At 42.0% G+C, this 16,766-nt stretch overlaps 1 protein-coding gene across 2 annotated transcripts in view; it reads left to right on the forward strand.

Annotated features, from left to right (window-relative positions):
• Positions 1 to 16,766, forward strand: part of MYH15 (myosin heavy chain 15) — a gene marked incomplete at its 5' end in the record, with an annotated part of 45,309 nt that overhangs the window by 16,739 nt on the left and 11,804 nt on the right. For both annotated transcript variants that reach the window (XM_082278888.1, XM_082278889.1), the window contains 17 exons: positions 485 to 617; positions 2,429 to 2,496; positions 3,900 to 3,987; positions 4,217 to 4,334; positions 4,573 to 4,696; positions 5,379 to 5,515; positions 5,892 to 6,147; positions 6,598 to 6,840; positions 7,445 to 7,621; positions 8,127 to 8,272; positions 8,874 to 8,964; positions 9,924 to 10,313; positions 11,283 to 11,409; positions 12,540 to 12,658; positions 13,130 to 13,326; positions 14,358 to 14,707; positions 15,266 to 15,390. In XM_082278888.1, coding sequence (XP_082135014.1) covers positions 485 to 617; positions 2,429 to 2,496; positions 3,900 to 3,987; positions 4,217 to 4,334; positions 4,573 to 4,696; positions 5,379 to 5,515; positions 5,892 to 6,147; positions 6,598 to 6,840; positions 7,445 to 7,621; positions 8,127 to 8,272; positions 8,874 to 8,964; positions 9,924 to 10,313; positions 11,283 to 11,409; positions 12,540 to 12,658; positions 13,130 to 13,326; positions 14,358 to 14,707; positions 15,266 to 15,390 — 2,889 coding nt within the window. The remainder of the gene's footprint in view (positions 1 to 484; positions 618 to 2,428; positions 2,497 to 3,899; positions 3,988 to 4,216; positions 4,335 to 4,572; positions 4,697 to 5,378; positions 5,516 to 5,891; positions 6,148 to 6,597; positions 6,841 to 7,444; positions 7,622 to 8,126; positions 8,273 to 8,873; positions 8,965 to 9,923; positions 10,314 to 11,282; positions 11,410 to 12,539; positions 12,659 to 13,129; positions 13,327 to 14,357; positions 14,708 to 15,265; positions 15,391 to 16,766) is intronic.

Raw genomic sequence — 16,766 nt, forward strand, 5'->3', positions numbered from 1 at the left:
CCTTGTGGTACTGATCATGGAACATATTTTCCCACTAAACAGAGCTGTGGCAAAGTCCTGGAGTTAGTTTATAATCATTAAGATTCTGTTAGAAAACTCCAGTTATTCCAGAGTAGAATGCTATTTTGAAGTTAAATTATTACTTGTGTGATTTATACTTCAGCACTTTTTAATAGGGTTCCTGGGACACCAATGCCATGTGACATCTCCACAGATAACCACATGGAGTCCATGAGAAGATGTAGGGACCAGATAGTTTGGAAGGGGTATGTGGCATTCACAAGCTAATTATTAGGAAGAGAGGTTTGGGAATTAGGAAGCAGAGAACTGGAGGGGAAATGATGAAAACCAGGGCAGCTGGTACTGCTCTGAGCACAGCTCTTCACAAAAATTCATTGGCTTCCAGCCAAACCACAAAGAACTCCTGGCTGCTCTGAAGGGGAGCACTTCCAACCTCTGGCTTGTTTTCAATGCCTTGCTGTAGGTTCCTTACAACATCATTGGGTGGCTTGAGAAGAACAAGGACCCGCTTAACGAAACTGTAGTAGGCATTTTCCAGAAATCATCCAACAAACTCCTGGCAAGCTTGTTTGAAAGCTACGTTGGCGCTGACAGCGGTAAGCAGAACCAGCTCACATGGGCTTTCTTTGGGTTTTGGGATGTGTGCTTGGGAATGAATTTCAGAAACTAAGCAAGTCTCTCAACTGCAATTACCTCAGTGCTAGATGAGGCAGTGACTAATTATTTAGATGTGTACAAGCATCTGTAGGAGTTTGCCAGTTATAGGAAGGAGACCATTAACTCAGCTAGTTGGAATGTATAGTACCTCTGAGCAACTGTGGCAAGGAAAGCTGTGTTGTGACCAATCCAGTGGGAGTTTGAGCATGCAAGTGTTTTAGATATGCAGCCAAATGTTGCACAAAAGATTGTGTACATAAATGCCAACAAGAAAGAACAGCTCTTGTTCCTCATGCTGTAGTACTCCTTGCTAGCCCCCCTGAAATAAATAAATACCAAGTTTAAGAGAGAGTTTTGGAATATTTTATTGGATTAGTAGCAAGTACACACTGATGGTTCTGGAACACCATTCCACATTGGCCACAGTAGAAGGCTTTGCCAATATGTCTCCCTTTTTGCTTGCTGCTGTTTTTTATTTGACAGTGCACATTGTACTAATGTACAATCTAATAACATGTATCTGAGGACATATTTAATCTCTATCATTTACACAGAACCCTTTTATTCATGAGAAGACAAGTAACAAACATCCAGAAAATTGATCTTAAATAAATAACTGGTATTCATTACAAAGATGTAGCTCTTATGTCCTGAAGTTGCAATCACTTACAGCATGTTTATTAGAGCCTCATTTCAAGAGATGCTCTTGTCACGAATCACATGACACTTTCCTAGGAAGCAAGCAGGCTGAAGAGTTCGTAATGGGAATGAGATGGAGCTGAATGTAAATAACAAACATCCTGCCACTAGCAAATCCTTTCAAGTTACTAACTGCCTATTTGCCTGTGGATATTCCTGTCTGTCAGAATACTACCTTGCTTTTCTTTGGTGTCAGGAGAAAGGAACAGCCTGTCCAGATTAGCCTTTTCCAGTCTCAGCAGTGTCACCTTCTGAAGGGAAAAAGGCTGTGGATAATTGCATCAAGCACATTGCAGTCTTCACTTCTCCTCTTATGTTGACTCTTGTTGGCAGGTGTGACAGACAGAATGACAGACCTCCTGGGTATGATCTAGCCCACTGCTTAGAAAGCTGCAGTAATTGCTGTACATTTTTGGGTCATGTCTGGAACTTGCAAAGCTTTGTAAAGGTCTTGTCAGAAACTAGCATTCCTTGGAAGGATCTGAGTGATTTTGACTCCAAAGCTTTAAGCAAAATTCAGGGGGTGCAAAGTTACTATATCTAAAATTACAAATATTTATTTGCTTCTATTCTAGACAAATCTTACTTGCACAAGTTCAGAGTCTGCATAGCAGAGAATCAGTTTCTATACAGTACAATGTGCAGTATAAGTTTTCTGTAAGCATTCTTTTTCTTTAAGTTTTCTTTTTCTACATCATCTCACCCTATGGGGCTTTTAACAAACTACAAATTACTTTTGTTAAAAGTTATTTTTCTGCCTTATTCATATTTATGGGCTTTTCTGCATAACAAGCGATGCAGGATAGATCTGAAATGCAAATGCAATCCAGAAAGCTTACAGTGGTCTTTGACAAAATTCCTTACTATGGACAGAGAGCTGCAAATGTGTGATGTATCACACATGACGTTCAGAATGTCTTGTGTAAAAATTGAGCAATCAGAGTCTTTTAGTCAAAGAGAGCAGCACTATCAAAATGGTCTGTTTTCCACACTTTGCCTGCACCCCTTACTGAGATACAGATTGGCTTATGCTTCTTTTTTTCCCCCCTAGGTGACCAGGGTGGAGAAAAGAAACGCAAGAAAGGTGCTTCTTTCCAAACAGTGTCCTCCTTGCACAAGGTTTGTTACCTCTCCGCACCTGGCAGTTTGAGTTAAGACAATGCGTTGAAGAAGAATGTTAAGGATTGTAATGGAGAAGAAGGAATTTAAATCCAGCATTGAAATTTGACTCATAGATGGGGTTATTTACCTTGGCTAAAGAAATACACTGCTATTAAAACTGCATGTCAGGGGCTGCTCCATTTCATCATCTTGGAGCAGTTGGGAGATTGTTCTTTTTACTGTGTTTGAGAAAGTATCAGAGAATGGTGCCAACAACATTTAACACTTATTTTGTGGCTTACAGCTTCATGTTTGTCTTTGGAACAGGAACTGATTACAAGTCATTTGCTAGTCCCTCTCTGATTACTGCTTGTAATTGGATCCTAGGGTTAGAGCAGTCATGGAAAACAAAAGCTGTTGAATTAAGTGCCATAAAGCCTCTTGTTTCCTCAGTTTTTCCCTTCTACTGGGACTGGTATGTACTCCTGGTGGAAGCTGAAACTAGGATCATGCCTGAGGAAAAATGGGGCTATTTACCATTTTTTACCATTACTACCGTTTCTATGGGTAACATTGAGGAAGATGTAATGTATGTAAACCTCAGGTTGGGAAGAATGTAGTTACCCACTAGTTATGTCACTTTATCTTGTTTGGAGATACTCCCCATGAAGGGAAATCACAGGAAATGCAGACCTGCGTCTTACCAGCTGAAGAGGCATAAAGGTGGCTGAAGGAGCACTCAGACAATAATCAATAAGCCACAGACAGAAGCCAAATTTCCATCACACAAGCAGCTTTAGTAGCCAGCTCAGGTTGTTTGTTGTCCTGACTGGCGTGTGAGAAATTTGCAGTTTGCTGAGTTGTGCTGATGACATTGCATTCCACCTCCCACGGTCTCCATTTTCTACTTACTAGACAAAACACTCACCAGAGCTTGGTGATCCCTGAATGGTTGGCTTCTTCTGACCTAGATTTCTGTCTGTCTGGGACATGTCTCATTAAGACTAATAAAGGGAAAATGTTTGGCCGGGAGACAAAAACCCAGCCTTTATGAGGAACACGTAGGAAAGGTGAGCTCTCCCTGCTGAGTGGGGAAGTGACTAGGCAAAGATGCTGCTGGCTTTACAGAAATGCTTCACAGGATGATACTGAATCTTGCCTGCTGTTCATCTTGGGTTTTGAATTTCTGGGGTTGTAAGTAAAACACGTATCTTCTTTGCTAAAACAGATATGGAATCCTATGATAATATTAAATCATACTTAGGTTTATTTTAACACATTTCTCTCTAATAATTTTGGTAAGCTTATAATTTTTAGAAAGATGAGCTTCTTAAATTTAATAAACAACAAACCAAAGAAATAGTGATTTGAATTCCACTAAACTGCTAAAGCTAATTATGTTTTTCATGTGTCTGTTCTAGGAAAATTTAAATAAGCTGATGACTAACCTAAGATCTACAGCCCCTCACTTTGTACGATGCATTATCCCCAATGAATCAAAAACTCCAGGTATGAAAAAGACAATAGTCTTAAAATTTTAGAATATTTAACTCTGTCATTCTATTACGTACTTTTGAGTCACCAGATTGTACTTAAATGCTGTCTGTGCTTTCTACCTTATCCAGTCATGTTGCTCTTTCAGGAGATGACTTCTCACATTTTCCGACTTCCTTTGGGAAATGAAGATGAAGCCCTGTGGAGAAACTCCATTTAATTTAGCCTTGTTTTCCCCCTGCAGGTGAAATGGATGCATTCCTTGTCTTGCATCAGCTCCGCTGTAATGGTGTCCTGGAAGGCATCCGCATTTGCCGGAAGGGTTTCCCAAACAGGGTGCTTTATGCTGACTTCAAACAAAGGTAATGCAGAGCTATGATGTCTCCTGTTCCATTCAGGTTTATCTTCCTTTCAGTTTGGCAGACATGGAAGGCAGAATTCTTCTCTTCCTTGTGTCTGTGTAGATACAAAGCAGGAGATTACCCTGGGTGTTTGGTTTGGGTCTTTTTGGTTGTTTTTTTTTAATTTTGGGGGAAGAGGGAAAAAAACCAAAGCAGAATCTAGGCCAGTTTTACACATTGCTCATCTGTTATTAAACAGGTACCGCATCCTGAATCCAGGAGCAATCCCAGAGGATAAGTTTGTGGATAGCAGAAAAGCTGCTGAAAAACTGATGGCATCTTTAGAAGTTGACCACAGCCAATATCGTTTTGGACACACCAAGGTAACCAGAAGAGACCATCATTTCTTATGTAAATAGAAAAGTAATAGATCTGGTATTTAATTTGCAGAATAGAACACTGCAATTTATGGTGGTGGTGTTTAATGGAGATTTAATAATACAAGGAACCAGCAAAATAGCAGCGAAGTGATAGTAGGTTTTAAGCTGTGTTAGAGGAAATTTAACTCTCTGGCTCAAGTTTCCACAAAGCTTTTATTAGAGCAACTCTACAAGCAGACACAGCAGCAGCTGATGCTCCATGCCCCCCAGTAAAACAATAGCTTATTTAGTATAATATAGGTACATTCAAACATAGATGGACCACAGGATCAGCTGCAGCTTTTGAAATGAGGCCACGTGCAATTCTCACATGATCCCATTAGCAGGGATTTCTGGGAGTCAGGAGTTGTGGTTCAGCTGACCTAGTTGGAACCCTGCCACAGCTGAAAGATATTGTGGCAATACAATAGTTTGGCCTATTCAAAACTGGGGAGATAAAACCCAGTTTGAAAACAACCCTGGAACTGTACAGTGAAGTCCCGGATGCAAGTAGTAGTTGGCCCTCTATACTCTTCTAGTTTATAATGAGTCAATAAGAATACCATTCTGAACTATTTCAGCAAGGTCATTTTAACTCTGATATAAATCCTTCATTGTGGTGAACTGACATCTGTGCATGTTCCAGGTGTTCTTCAAGGCTGGTCTCTTGGGCCATCTAGAAGAAATGAGGGATGAGCGACTTGCAAAAATCCTAACGATGATCCAGGCAAGAGCACGTGGCAGATTGATGCGGATTGAGTTTCAGAAGATAGTGGAGCGCAGGTATGAAGGCACCCCGTTAAATCTTAGCAGATAATAGTAATTACCATTTAATTATAAGTTGAATAGAGCCATTAATTACAGTTCCTAAGGCTATAGATAACCCTAAATTAAAAGCTTTAAGTGGATGTGTGATAAAAATAATAGCAACTGTGTATTAGTTGCCTGCAGCTCTGGTAAAAATGAGATTCGGAAATTTTTTGTGTCTCCAAAAATAAAGAGATCTGGAGGAAGTTTCTTGTATCTCTTGGAAATTAGTACAGGTTCCTAATATTGCTCAGAACAAACCTATGAAACTGACTGAGAATGAAAATGAAACCCTCACTTTTTCAGTTCAGGCTAAGATTTAGGGAATTTTGTTTGTTTTCTCTTAAACCAGGGATGCCCTTCTTGTAATTCAGTGGAACATCCGTGCTTTTATGGCTGTCAAGAACTGGCCTTGGATGAAGCTTTTCTTTAAGATCAAGCCTCTCCTGAAGTCTGCAGAAACTGAAAAGGAGATGGCCACTATGAAGGAAGAATTCTTGAAACTGAAGGAGGCCCTGGAAAAATCTGAAGCCCGGAGAAAGGAACTTGAGGAAAAGCAAGTCTCTTTAGTTCAGGAAAAAAATGATTTGCTTCTCCAGCTCCAAGCTGTGAGTAGATACATAGATTTATATACTTATTAGACATTCTTTGATACTCAAAGGTTTACAGACCAGAATGTTAGTGGAATTTAATAAAAATAAGCTGTTGATCTTGTCAGAGTCTTGCCAAAATTCAGAGTGCATAGAAGTTCTCATGTTTTAGCATATAACCAGGTGGGCTAACAATGCAAATTTTAACGGGTTCTGTTCAAGGCAACGTCTATGGCAGTAACACAGGCAAGCAATCTCATATGTGACTAGTCATGTTCACCACTATCTCATCCTGCTCTGTTGTCTTCTGAAATCAAGAGTAGGAAATTTTCCTTACGCTGCTGTGTACGTTGGATCAGGCTCCCTGACCACTTAAAGGATAGGGGACAAGTGAGGGAGAAAAAAGGTCAACTAAGGGAGAAAAAAGGCCAGGCAGTCATTGCTGTCCTCTTCCTTGTGCCACACCAGGAGCAAGACACTCTGGCAGATGCCGAGGAACGATGTGACTTGTTGATTAAATCCAAGATTCAGCTGGAAGCCAAAGTCAAAGAACTGACAGAGAGGGTTGAGGATGAGGAAGAGATGAATTCTGAGCTGACTTCTAAGAAGAGAAAATTGGAAGATGAGTGCTCTGAGCTCAAGAAGGATATTGATGATCTTGAAATAACACTTGCAAAAGTAGAGAAAGAGAAGCATGCTACTGAAAACAAGGTACATTCAAAACTTCACCTTCACATATTCAAAAGAGGCTGGGCATGGATTACCTTTACGACAAGTGCTACAGGTCTTCTGATGGTTTTACATTGTTTGTTACACAGGCCACACTGAAGGGTCAGTAATTTGACCTTATGAGGTAAAAATTGTTAACTCTGAGCCTAAATTTCCCTTTTTTTGAAGTGAGTCCTACTGCACTTCAGCTGAAGAATTATACCTATTTGTGGAATTTTTAAGTAAACAATTTTCTGCTGTAACCATTAATTCCTCCACCTCTCCTCCTTAAAGTCTGTAAATGTAAAAAGCTCATCTCCTACTTCTCCCAAGGAGAATCAGAGGCTGGAGTCCATGACAATGGGAGTGACTCTGAAAAGAATTTAGTATGTTTGAAATCATGTACTATACCCACATCAAAAACTGGCAGACATTAACTCCCTTGATGGGAATTTCACTCTAAAAGCCACAAGGTGCTGGGAGGGGATAAATCCCTTTCTTTCTCTTGTTTTTCTGATTACAAGTTCAGACCAGATAGTCATTTGAGCCTTGTTATGATAATCCCTTCCTTCAAAGTCTTACAAATACATCTTCCTTTCTCACACAGGTCAAAAATCTGACAGAAGAAATGGCAACACTTGATGAGAATATCAGCAAACTTACCAAGGAGAAAAAGTCCTTGCAGGAATCTCATCAGCAAGTTCTAGATGACCTACAAGCAGAAGAGGACAAGGTCAACACACTGAGCAAAGCTAAAGTGAAACTGGAACAGCAAGTGGATGATGTAAGTTGGCTCTGCCTTTGTTTCACGAGGCTCATTTTACCACCACTTACAGTGCACCTTTCGTGGGACTGAAAGGTTGCAAAGCTTTGAAATGTGTTCCTGTCCTTTTAGAAATGTAGTCCTTGTGCTGTCTGTAAAAGGTATAATTACAGGAACACTAGAAAAATTTATCTGTGTTCAGCCTTTCAAAGGATTGCAATAACAAGGGAAAATCCTCCCAACTTGCACTTGCAGTGTAAGTGGCATGAAGTCAAACAGAACTTTGCTGCCCAGAGAACTGTAATGCTTGCACAAATTAAAGCATGGACTAACACTTTTGTTTTATTTCTTTAGCCCATTTGCCCACTGGCTGCTAGAAAACAAAAATGTAAACTAGGATGCTTGTCCTTAAGTGCTTTTGCTTCACAGCTCACTAGAACTCAGCACAGAACTAGGCACAACCTACATCTGACTGTTGTAAACCATCTGTGCTCGATACATTTGTTATGTGGCTTTGCTCCTAAAGCTCGAGGGATCACTTGAACAAGAGAAGAAAGTGAGGATGGATCTAGAAAGGGCAAAACGCAAACTGGAAGGGGATTTGAAGCTGACCCAAGAGAGTGTCATGGACTTGGAGAATGATAAGCTGCAGATGGAAGAAAAGTTGAAAAAGTAAGTTGATTCTGTTGTACCAAATAAAACAGCACAGTTACAGTGTCATTTAAGAGCCTTCAGGTGTGTCATCCTGCTCTGATGGTGGCTGAAAGAAAATTCCATTATGAAACTGTGGAGCCAAGGAGGGAGGGAAAATTACTCTTGTGTACACAATGCCAGAAACATTAGAATTCATTAAATTTTCCTACATTAAAAAAAAGTAACCCAGAAATTTTCTAATGTTTTTCATTGCTTAGAGGAGAAAGCTGGAAGCTTTCCTGAAGAAGGAACTCTATAAAGTTGCTCATCCTAACTAGCTATCATAGATTGTTGGGAGACCTGACTCTGTTAAATATGTTTTTCCATTGAGTCTGAAAATAGCATTATTTTTGTATGAGACAAAGAACCAGAAATATAACTGCACAAATGCATGCAGAGGCTTGACTTGGAAACTGCTGCTCAGAGGAAAACGTGTTTTCATGCAAATTGCAATACATGAGAATTGTTTTCATTTTTAGATACATTAGAAGTTTTATTGAACAACTCTTTAAAAATTGCAAAATCCTAACTTGAAGCTTTAAGGCAAATTGTCACAGTAGGATTTTCCTTTCTGTGCCAGGAAAGAATTTGAAATGAGCCAGCTGAATTCCAAGATAGAAGATGAACAAGCTATAGTGATGCAGCTGCAGAAGAAGATCAAGGAGCTTCAGGTCAGCTTGCTTTTTTATCGTGTATTTTAGGATGAGTTTCTCTTTGTGCCTCACTGAAAGACCTTGCAGAAACTTTTTATGGCTAGGTGCAGCTCCTCTTTGAGACACAAAGTGGTACATCTCCATAGCTTCCCAGACAGATTCCTTTTTCCCTCAGGATGCTCGCTCTATAGTGTTTCCTCCCAGTAGCAGGACATATGACCACAGAATGGTAGTGGTTTCAGGCAAGGCAGAAAGGCTCTGGTGTTTTGTTTTAAGCAAATAATATTGTTCCAAACCATGGAGGTGAGGGTAGTTGCTGGAGAGGAGATCAGCAGTGATAAGCATGGATTTGAAATTTAGAGAAAAGGTTAAAACACGCAGGAAAGTTTCAACAGAAATTAAAAGGCCAACGAAATTCAGCACAGTCCAAACAAAATGTCTGGACCCAAAAATAACAGCTCCACTTTTTTTTGTTAATAAAGAATATTTGTATAACTTGGATGTAAAGTGCAGATTGGTGAAAATAATCTTTTAATAAAAAAGACTGCTCCAAATAAATATTCGTTATCCATGCAGTTCTACATACTGCTGTATTGAAACCCTGTCTTAACACTCCTAGAGAGAAATTACTTCAGTCACTGAGCTCTTAAAATGAGATTTTGTTGCTGTCACTCCTGTTAGCATGTACTTCAGGTGAATGTCAAACACATGAACATAAGGTCAGTGCACTGGACCTATATGTCTTGAACTAGAACTTGCAGAGCAATCTACTGCAAGCAAGATGTGACTCATCATCATTACTGTAGCTCAGGATCTGATTTACTGGCACAAATGAGCAAGTCCTTTAACTGCTGATCTTCTGCCAGCAAGGTAAAATGTGGGCTGGCAGAGGGTTTAACAGTTTGCAAGGTGCCTCATGGTCCTCTGATGGGAATCATCGTAAAACTGACCCAAAAGTGTTCATGTCTCTCTGGCAGGCTCGTATAGAAGAACTAGAAGAGGAGTTGGAAGCAGAAAGAGCTGCTCGAGCCAAGGTGGAAAAGCAGAGATCAGATTTGGCCCGAGAGCTGGAGGAATTGAGTGAGCGTCTTGAGGAGGCTGGGGGAGCCACAGCTGCCCAGCTGGAGATGAACAAGAAGCGTGAGGCGGAGTTCCTGAAGCTGCGGCGCGACCTGGAGGAGGCCACACTGCACTACGAGGCCACAGCTGCCACACTGAGAAAGAAGCACGCAGACAGTGTGGCCGAGATGGGGGAGCAGCTGGACAACCTGCAGAGGGTCAAGCAGAAACTGGAGAAGGAGAAAAGCGAGCTGAAGATGGAAGTGGATGATCTGTCGTCCAACATGGAGCAGATGGTCAAGGGAAAAGTAAGGGTCCTGAGGCTTCCCAAAGCCCCCAAAAGTCATGTGTAGCTAAGGCTGGTCTGAAGTTTTCCCAGGACTCCTGGTATGGCTGAAGTGTTCTAGAAGGTGGTATCTTGCACCTTGTCTCCCTTACCCAGCTGGCGGTACAACCCTTCTCCCCTGGAGATGGGACAGCGATTAAGATGGCCTGTCTGAAACACGCAGTGCATCCTCAGTTACAGGCATATTGTTTATCCATGTATCTCAGAGCACAAAAACATGTCACGTAAACTAGGCTCCTCCAGGCTGGTGACAACTGGAGTGATGCCATCCAAGGCAGGATATCTCTCACCCTAAGCAGAGTCCTTTCAGATGCTGCCCTTGGTTCGTAGTTTTGATCCATGTTAGCACGGAGTGCAAAGCAAAGGCTTGCATGATCACACTGTGTATTTTCACTTCCTACAGCTGAATTGTGGATTTTGTTTCCTGAGTAGATAATCTCAGTAGCTTTCAGAGCACTCTAAATAGATTTCTTTCAGTGCAAGTGAGGAAAAGAAATGTCAGTATTCTCATAGTTAGAAAGCTGTCATCAAACCCAATTTATGGTAAATGGCAATTAAAGCAGAATCAGTAGAGCAATTTTCATTGGAGGTGATTTTCCCATCTAGCAATTATGAGGCAGCTATGCCTGAACTTCATAGGCATGCGACTGCTGCTGAAGTTCTTGAAGAGTCTTTTTACACTGGTGCTTACATGCAGAACACAATTCAAGGAAATAAAACAGGAAAGGTGGTCTGATGGGGCGTCCCATGGCCTGGGATCATAGACACGGGGCTGCTCTTCCCTGCTCTACTGCTGTGATGTTTGTGTCTTTGCTATCCGCCATTCCTCTGAAAGACAAACACACAGAAAAAAGGATATGTTTTGAAGGCTACATCTTCCAAATGTCTGCCTGGCGGCTACAACTTTGTCTTTTCTCCCAATCCCCATTAGGCCAATGCAGAGAAGCTTTGTCGCACTTATGAAGACCATCTGAATGAGACAAAAACAAAACTGGAGGAAATGACTCGCCTCATGAATGACCTCACTACTCAGAAGACAAAACTCCAGAGTGAGAATGGTATGTGCATGTTCAGCCCAGATAGACTGTTTCCCAGGAATTTATCAGGGGCACCTCTGCAGCAGTGAGATGTGTTCTGCAATGGCATCTGCTGTGAAGGTGGCAGGGTTGGGATTGCTGAATGGAGAAGTAGCTTTGTGTCTTTTGACATTTCTATCTTCAGCATTCTTATGACCTTGGTGGGGAAACCTTGCCTTGGACTGGCTTTTGAAACAAACCTATACCCACATTTATCAGCATACAGTGATACTGTCTCATGAGCCAAAATGGATGTGCCAGCTCAGAACCCAGGATGTGCCAGGCTGCCTAGGTACCTATTGTTTCAGGAACAAGGATATGTGCATCTAGAAATGTTAGAGGGAAAAAGGAGCCGGGCCTGTGTGAATCCCATCTTCCTCAGCCTGACCTTGGTCATTGCACCCTAAAAGATGTTCACATCTGACCAAAAATACCACATATCCTCTAACTTCTTACCACCTTTCTGGGCAGAACAGTATTATTTAATTTCTACATCCTCATCAGTTATCACAGTTCTGTGTATTTTCAAAGACATTTTTCATTTCCTGTGTGTTGTAATGTCTGTGTGTCCCATAAGACTGTGCTTTTCACCCCCCAGCAACACATATCCTGTGCCCAGTGAAGTTTCCCTTATGTATTCATCCTGTATGCTGGTCGTTGTGAGGTTCTCAGGGTGCTTTGCAGCCCTCTGAAAAGAAGTTTGTGGAAAAGCAATATAAAATAAGGAAAAAAAGTAAAACCAGCTACAACTGCCCATGAAAGTAAGCATCAGTCTAGTCTGATCCACAGACTTAATAAGTAAAATTAATGAATCAAGCTATTGGCAGTACAGAAAAAACCCAACAAACCAAATAAAAAAACTCAAGTCACAAAACCCACCCAAAAAAGGAAAAAAAAAAAAGAAAATCTAAGAAAATGAAGTGTTCGATGGTGACAGCCTTGGAAGAAGCTCCACAACAGGTCAACCACAATCACTGTGAGTTCTTTTCCTCAGCAGAATTGGACGAGTGGGACTATGATTTTTGACTGTGACTTTGTCATTTTATCATCTTATCATCTTGCTCTTTTTTTTTTTTTTTTTTTTTTTGCTTATTTGTCAAATCTTGTGGCAGGTGAGTTTACTAGACAACTCGAAGAGAAGGAGTCACTGATAAGTCAGCTGTCCCGGGGAAAAACATCCTTTACACAACAGATTGAAGAACTTAAGAGACAGCTAGAAGAGGAAACCAAGGTAATGCTTTAACTGTGTTCCATTCCTTGAAACAGAATGGCAGAAAATGTTCATGTTCAGTTGTAGCCTGGATAAAAACTGAAATGAGATGTAGGAATGACAAGGATTCCTACTAATTGTTCCTGCCCCTGACTGAGTTAAGTTACTAGAGAAGAGTTTGGGAAAATCATCAGCATACATAAATGCTAAATAAAACTTACCCAGTAGGATAGCCAAAATCTCAGATCTTACATCTTAAAAGTTTGGGTGTTTCTCCAAAGTTGTTAAATTATCCTCAGTCTTGATAACTTCCTCCTCATGTCACCAGTTAGGGATGACTTCAAACACTTCTTGCCTCACTTAACCTGGACTGTCAAAGCCAGAGGCAAAAAGGAAAAAAAAGCTTAAGCCTCCATTTGAATTTCTAGGGGCTGTTTGTTTTGGTTTTGCTGTAGGTAACCTTGCAATGTTGTGACCTTTCTATCCCTGCAGTCCAAAAATGCCTTGGCTCATGCCCTGCAAGCAGCCAGGCATGACTGTGATCTCTTGCGGGAGCAGTATGAGGAGGAGCAGGAAGCCAAGGCAGAGCTGCAGAGAGCTCTCTCCAAGGGAAATGCAGAAGTGGCACAGTGGAGAACCAAGTATGAGACTGATGCCATTCAGAGAACTGAGGAGCTGGAAGACGCCAAGTGAGTTAAGTGGGCTTCAGCATGCCCTTGACTGGCAGGACTGTGCTCACAGGGTCTTGTTGTGTGCTAGGGATAGGGCAGCCGGGTTGGAAAATCCCTGTGACTCAATGCTGTCATTTGGGGCTTTTCTTCTTCTGTTCTTCATACTGCTTGTGCAGGTCAGTGTTTCTGCTGAGTGCTTGTCTGTGGAGGAGTGGCTGTGGATACTGGGTTTATTTGAGAACTAACAAAATTACATAGCCTTGCTTAGTTATCTCACACTCACTTACTTGGCCCCAGCCCACTACCTATGTTTCCCTGGTCTTGACTTCCCTTTCCCAGTGGGAGATGATAGCTGCCCTGGGAAAGTAGGGCAGAAATTCATGTTGGCTCACACTGCACAGCTGCTCCCAGTTACCAGGCTCAGGTTGCTGGGCAAGGTCTCTGAATATCTCCAACTTCAGCCTTTGCACATCTCCGATCTGCAGGATCTTACCCCACTTTCAGAATATTTTCTTCATCTAGTATCTCCACGATCCTCTTTCTAGGCCATCCTTTCTTTCCAGCACCTCTTCTTGCCAGGACTCCCTGTTTTCCCAATCTAAATAGTCTATGAACAAAAGCCCAGGGCATGACCAGCCTCCTAACAGGAGGTTGTCTCATATCTCTGAATTGGAGGAAAATGACACTGTCATTTAGAGCAGGTCTTATAAAATATTTACAACCAGCCCATACTGGTTACAGTGAGTAAGTAGCTAGCTGGTGCCTGAGAGTTCAAAAGTCCAATTTCAAATATTCACAGACATGCATAAAATGATCTGCCACATACCAGTATTCATAATTTAAGCTGGTTTTTTCCATCATAGTCCCTTCTCTCTAGAGGCTCAATTTCCCTCTCCAGTCCTCTTTCCCTTGCCTCATCCTCACCCTCACCCCCTCCCTGTTTTCCCTTTCAGAACTGATTTATTGAGTCATTGCTTAGGTGTCAGTTTTTCCAGATAACACGGCAGCAGTGACACTTGGTCATTTTACTGTGTCTTCCCACCTGCTAGGAAGAAGCTCGCTGCCCGCCTGCAAGAAGCTGAGGAAGCAATTGAAGCGGCCAATGCCAAGTGCTCTTCTCTGGAAAAGACAAAGCACAGGCTGCAGAATGAGCTGGAGGACATGATGATTGACCTGGAGAAGGCCAACTCAGCAGCTGCCTCACTGGACAAGAAGCAGCGTGGGTTTGACAAGATCATCAATGACTGGAAGCAGAAGTACGAGGAGTCACAGGCTGAGCTGGAGGCTTCCCAGAAGGAGGCCCGTGGCCTCAGCACTGAGCTCTTCAAGCTGAAGAATGCATATGAGGAGACACTGGACCACCTGGAGACTTTGAAAAGGGAAAACAAGAACCTCCAAGGTAGGCTTCTTTCAGGTCCTGCAGCCAGTGCAAGAGCCACATCAGCAGATGGCTGGAGGGATGCAGGTGCCCTGCAGCAGCTGTGGGGAAAGGTGTTTATCTCATCCTGAGATGAGCTTTCTGATGTCATTTGAGACACTGATGCTGCCAATCAATGTTTTGAACAAAGAGATTGGTATGGCCAGAGCAGAGAAGGCCTGCCTTTTCCCCCCTGTCAATGAAACACTGGCAGAGGAGGCAGTCTCAGGGGAGGAACAAGAAAGATGACAGAGGTGCAGTGGATGAAGCCAAAACAGCAGAGCACAGTGTTCCTAGCCTGCAGATCACAGATAAAAACTAAATCACTATAGCCACTTCAAAAATCACTCACAAGAAAAGATGTGCCTTCAAGTTGTTCAGGTGAAAATTCTTGCTGGAAGTGAAAGTAAGGCAGGGCTCTTGTACAGACAAGCCCTTGAGGTAGCAGGTTTAGGCATGGGTCCTCTATTCACACTCCATGAATTGCAGGATGTTCCAAACACTCTGTTTTCTAAATCCATCCATCCTCTTTTGTTTCAGAGGAGATTTCTGATCTGACCAATCAGATTAGTGAAGGAAACAAGAGCCTCCATGAAATTGAAAAAATCAAGAAGCAGGTTGAGCAAGAGAAGTCGGAAGTTCAGCTGGCTCTGGAAGAAGCAGAGGTAAGGAAAGAAAGCTCAAGTGAAAAGGAAGAGAGTATCTTTATGAGGATTTCCCATCCTGTTCATCTTCTTAGGAAAACAGACAGTGTGTTGATTTTTATCATGTGCAGCCTCTCTGCACCCAGCTCCCCCAGCCTTGCTAGCCAGTGTCTCCAAGAGTGACTAGTGGCTTTTGGAGATGTCAGCCCTGTGATCATCAGTGGAGGCCTTTTGCAAGGAGGTGCCTTGTAGCTTTTGGGTTTTTGTTAGAATCATGGAATCATCAAGGTTGGAAGAGACCTCTAAGATCATCCAGTCCAGCCATCCACCCTGCACTACCCCTGTAACCCCTAAACCACTGAACCACATTGCCCAGTACCAGATCCAGCTGTTTCTTGGATACGTCAAGGTATGGGGACTGCACCACCTCCCTGGACAGTCTATTCCAATGCCAGGACAGTCAATTTAAATTTTTTTTTAAATATCTAATCTGCATCTCCCCTGTCTCAGCTTTATGCCATTTCCTCTGGTCCTCTCACTGTAGGCAGAAGAGACTGACCCCCACCTCACTACAACCTCCTTCCAGGGAGCTGTTGAGAGTGATGCAGTGCCCCCTGAGTCTTTTCTTCTTGTGACTAAACAAACCCAACTCCCTCAGCTGTTCCTCATAAGACACATTTTCTAGACCATTCACTAGCCTTGCTGCCATTCTCTGGTTGGTTGGTTTGGTGTTTGGGGGTTTTTTTCACTTTCAGGAAGCTCAGAAATCTTCTGTCCACTGCCTCAAAATTCAGTCCTTGCTCACTTTGATGTAGACTATTTCAGTCTTTCAGAAAATAGAAATGCTGAAAATTATGGTCTTACACTCTTTTATCAGATATCTCTACTGTCTAGTTTCCAACAGCAAATTCACCATTTCCTGCTTATGAGAATAAGAAAACAAACCTCCTGATGACTTTCTCTTTTATAAGGTCTCAGATATTGAGTTGTTTACTGCAGCCTGCTTTAAATAAGTGCAGTAGTCTCAGAAGACAAATGAAAACAGTCTGGTAGGAATTTGGTAAAGGCATTTGGCCTCACCCCATGCATTTCTCCAGTGCCAAGTATGCACATACCCAAGAGGTTTGCCTCATCCCAGTTTTCAGAAACAAACCAATACAGAACAATCCAACTGGAAATCCTTGTTATTCACTTAAAGGGCTCAGCAGATGAATTTTCTTGGAAGTGAGGTACATTACAAGGCTAAGAAAGGGCGTACATGGTGCTGGCAGAAGCATCACAGCACATAGCAAGGGATTTTTAGTGAAGGCTGCATTTCTTTTGAATTGCATCTAAATAATATCTGCTAAACCAGTGATCATCCAGTGACAGGAATCTGCTAGTAAGTTTAATGCTGT

This window comes from Coloeus monedula, assembly GCF_965178545.1.
Source record: "Coloeus monedula genome assembly, chromosome: 3".
Taxonomy (NCBI): domain Eukaryota; kingdom Metazoa; phylum Chordata; class Aves; order Passeriformes; family Corvidae; genus Coloeus; species Coloeus monedula.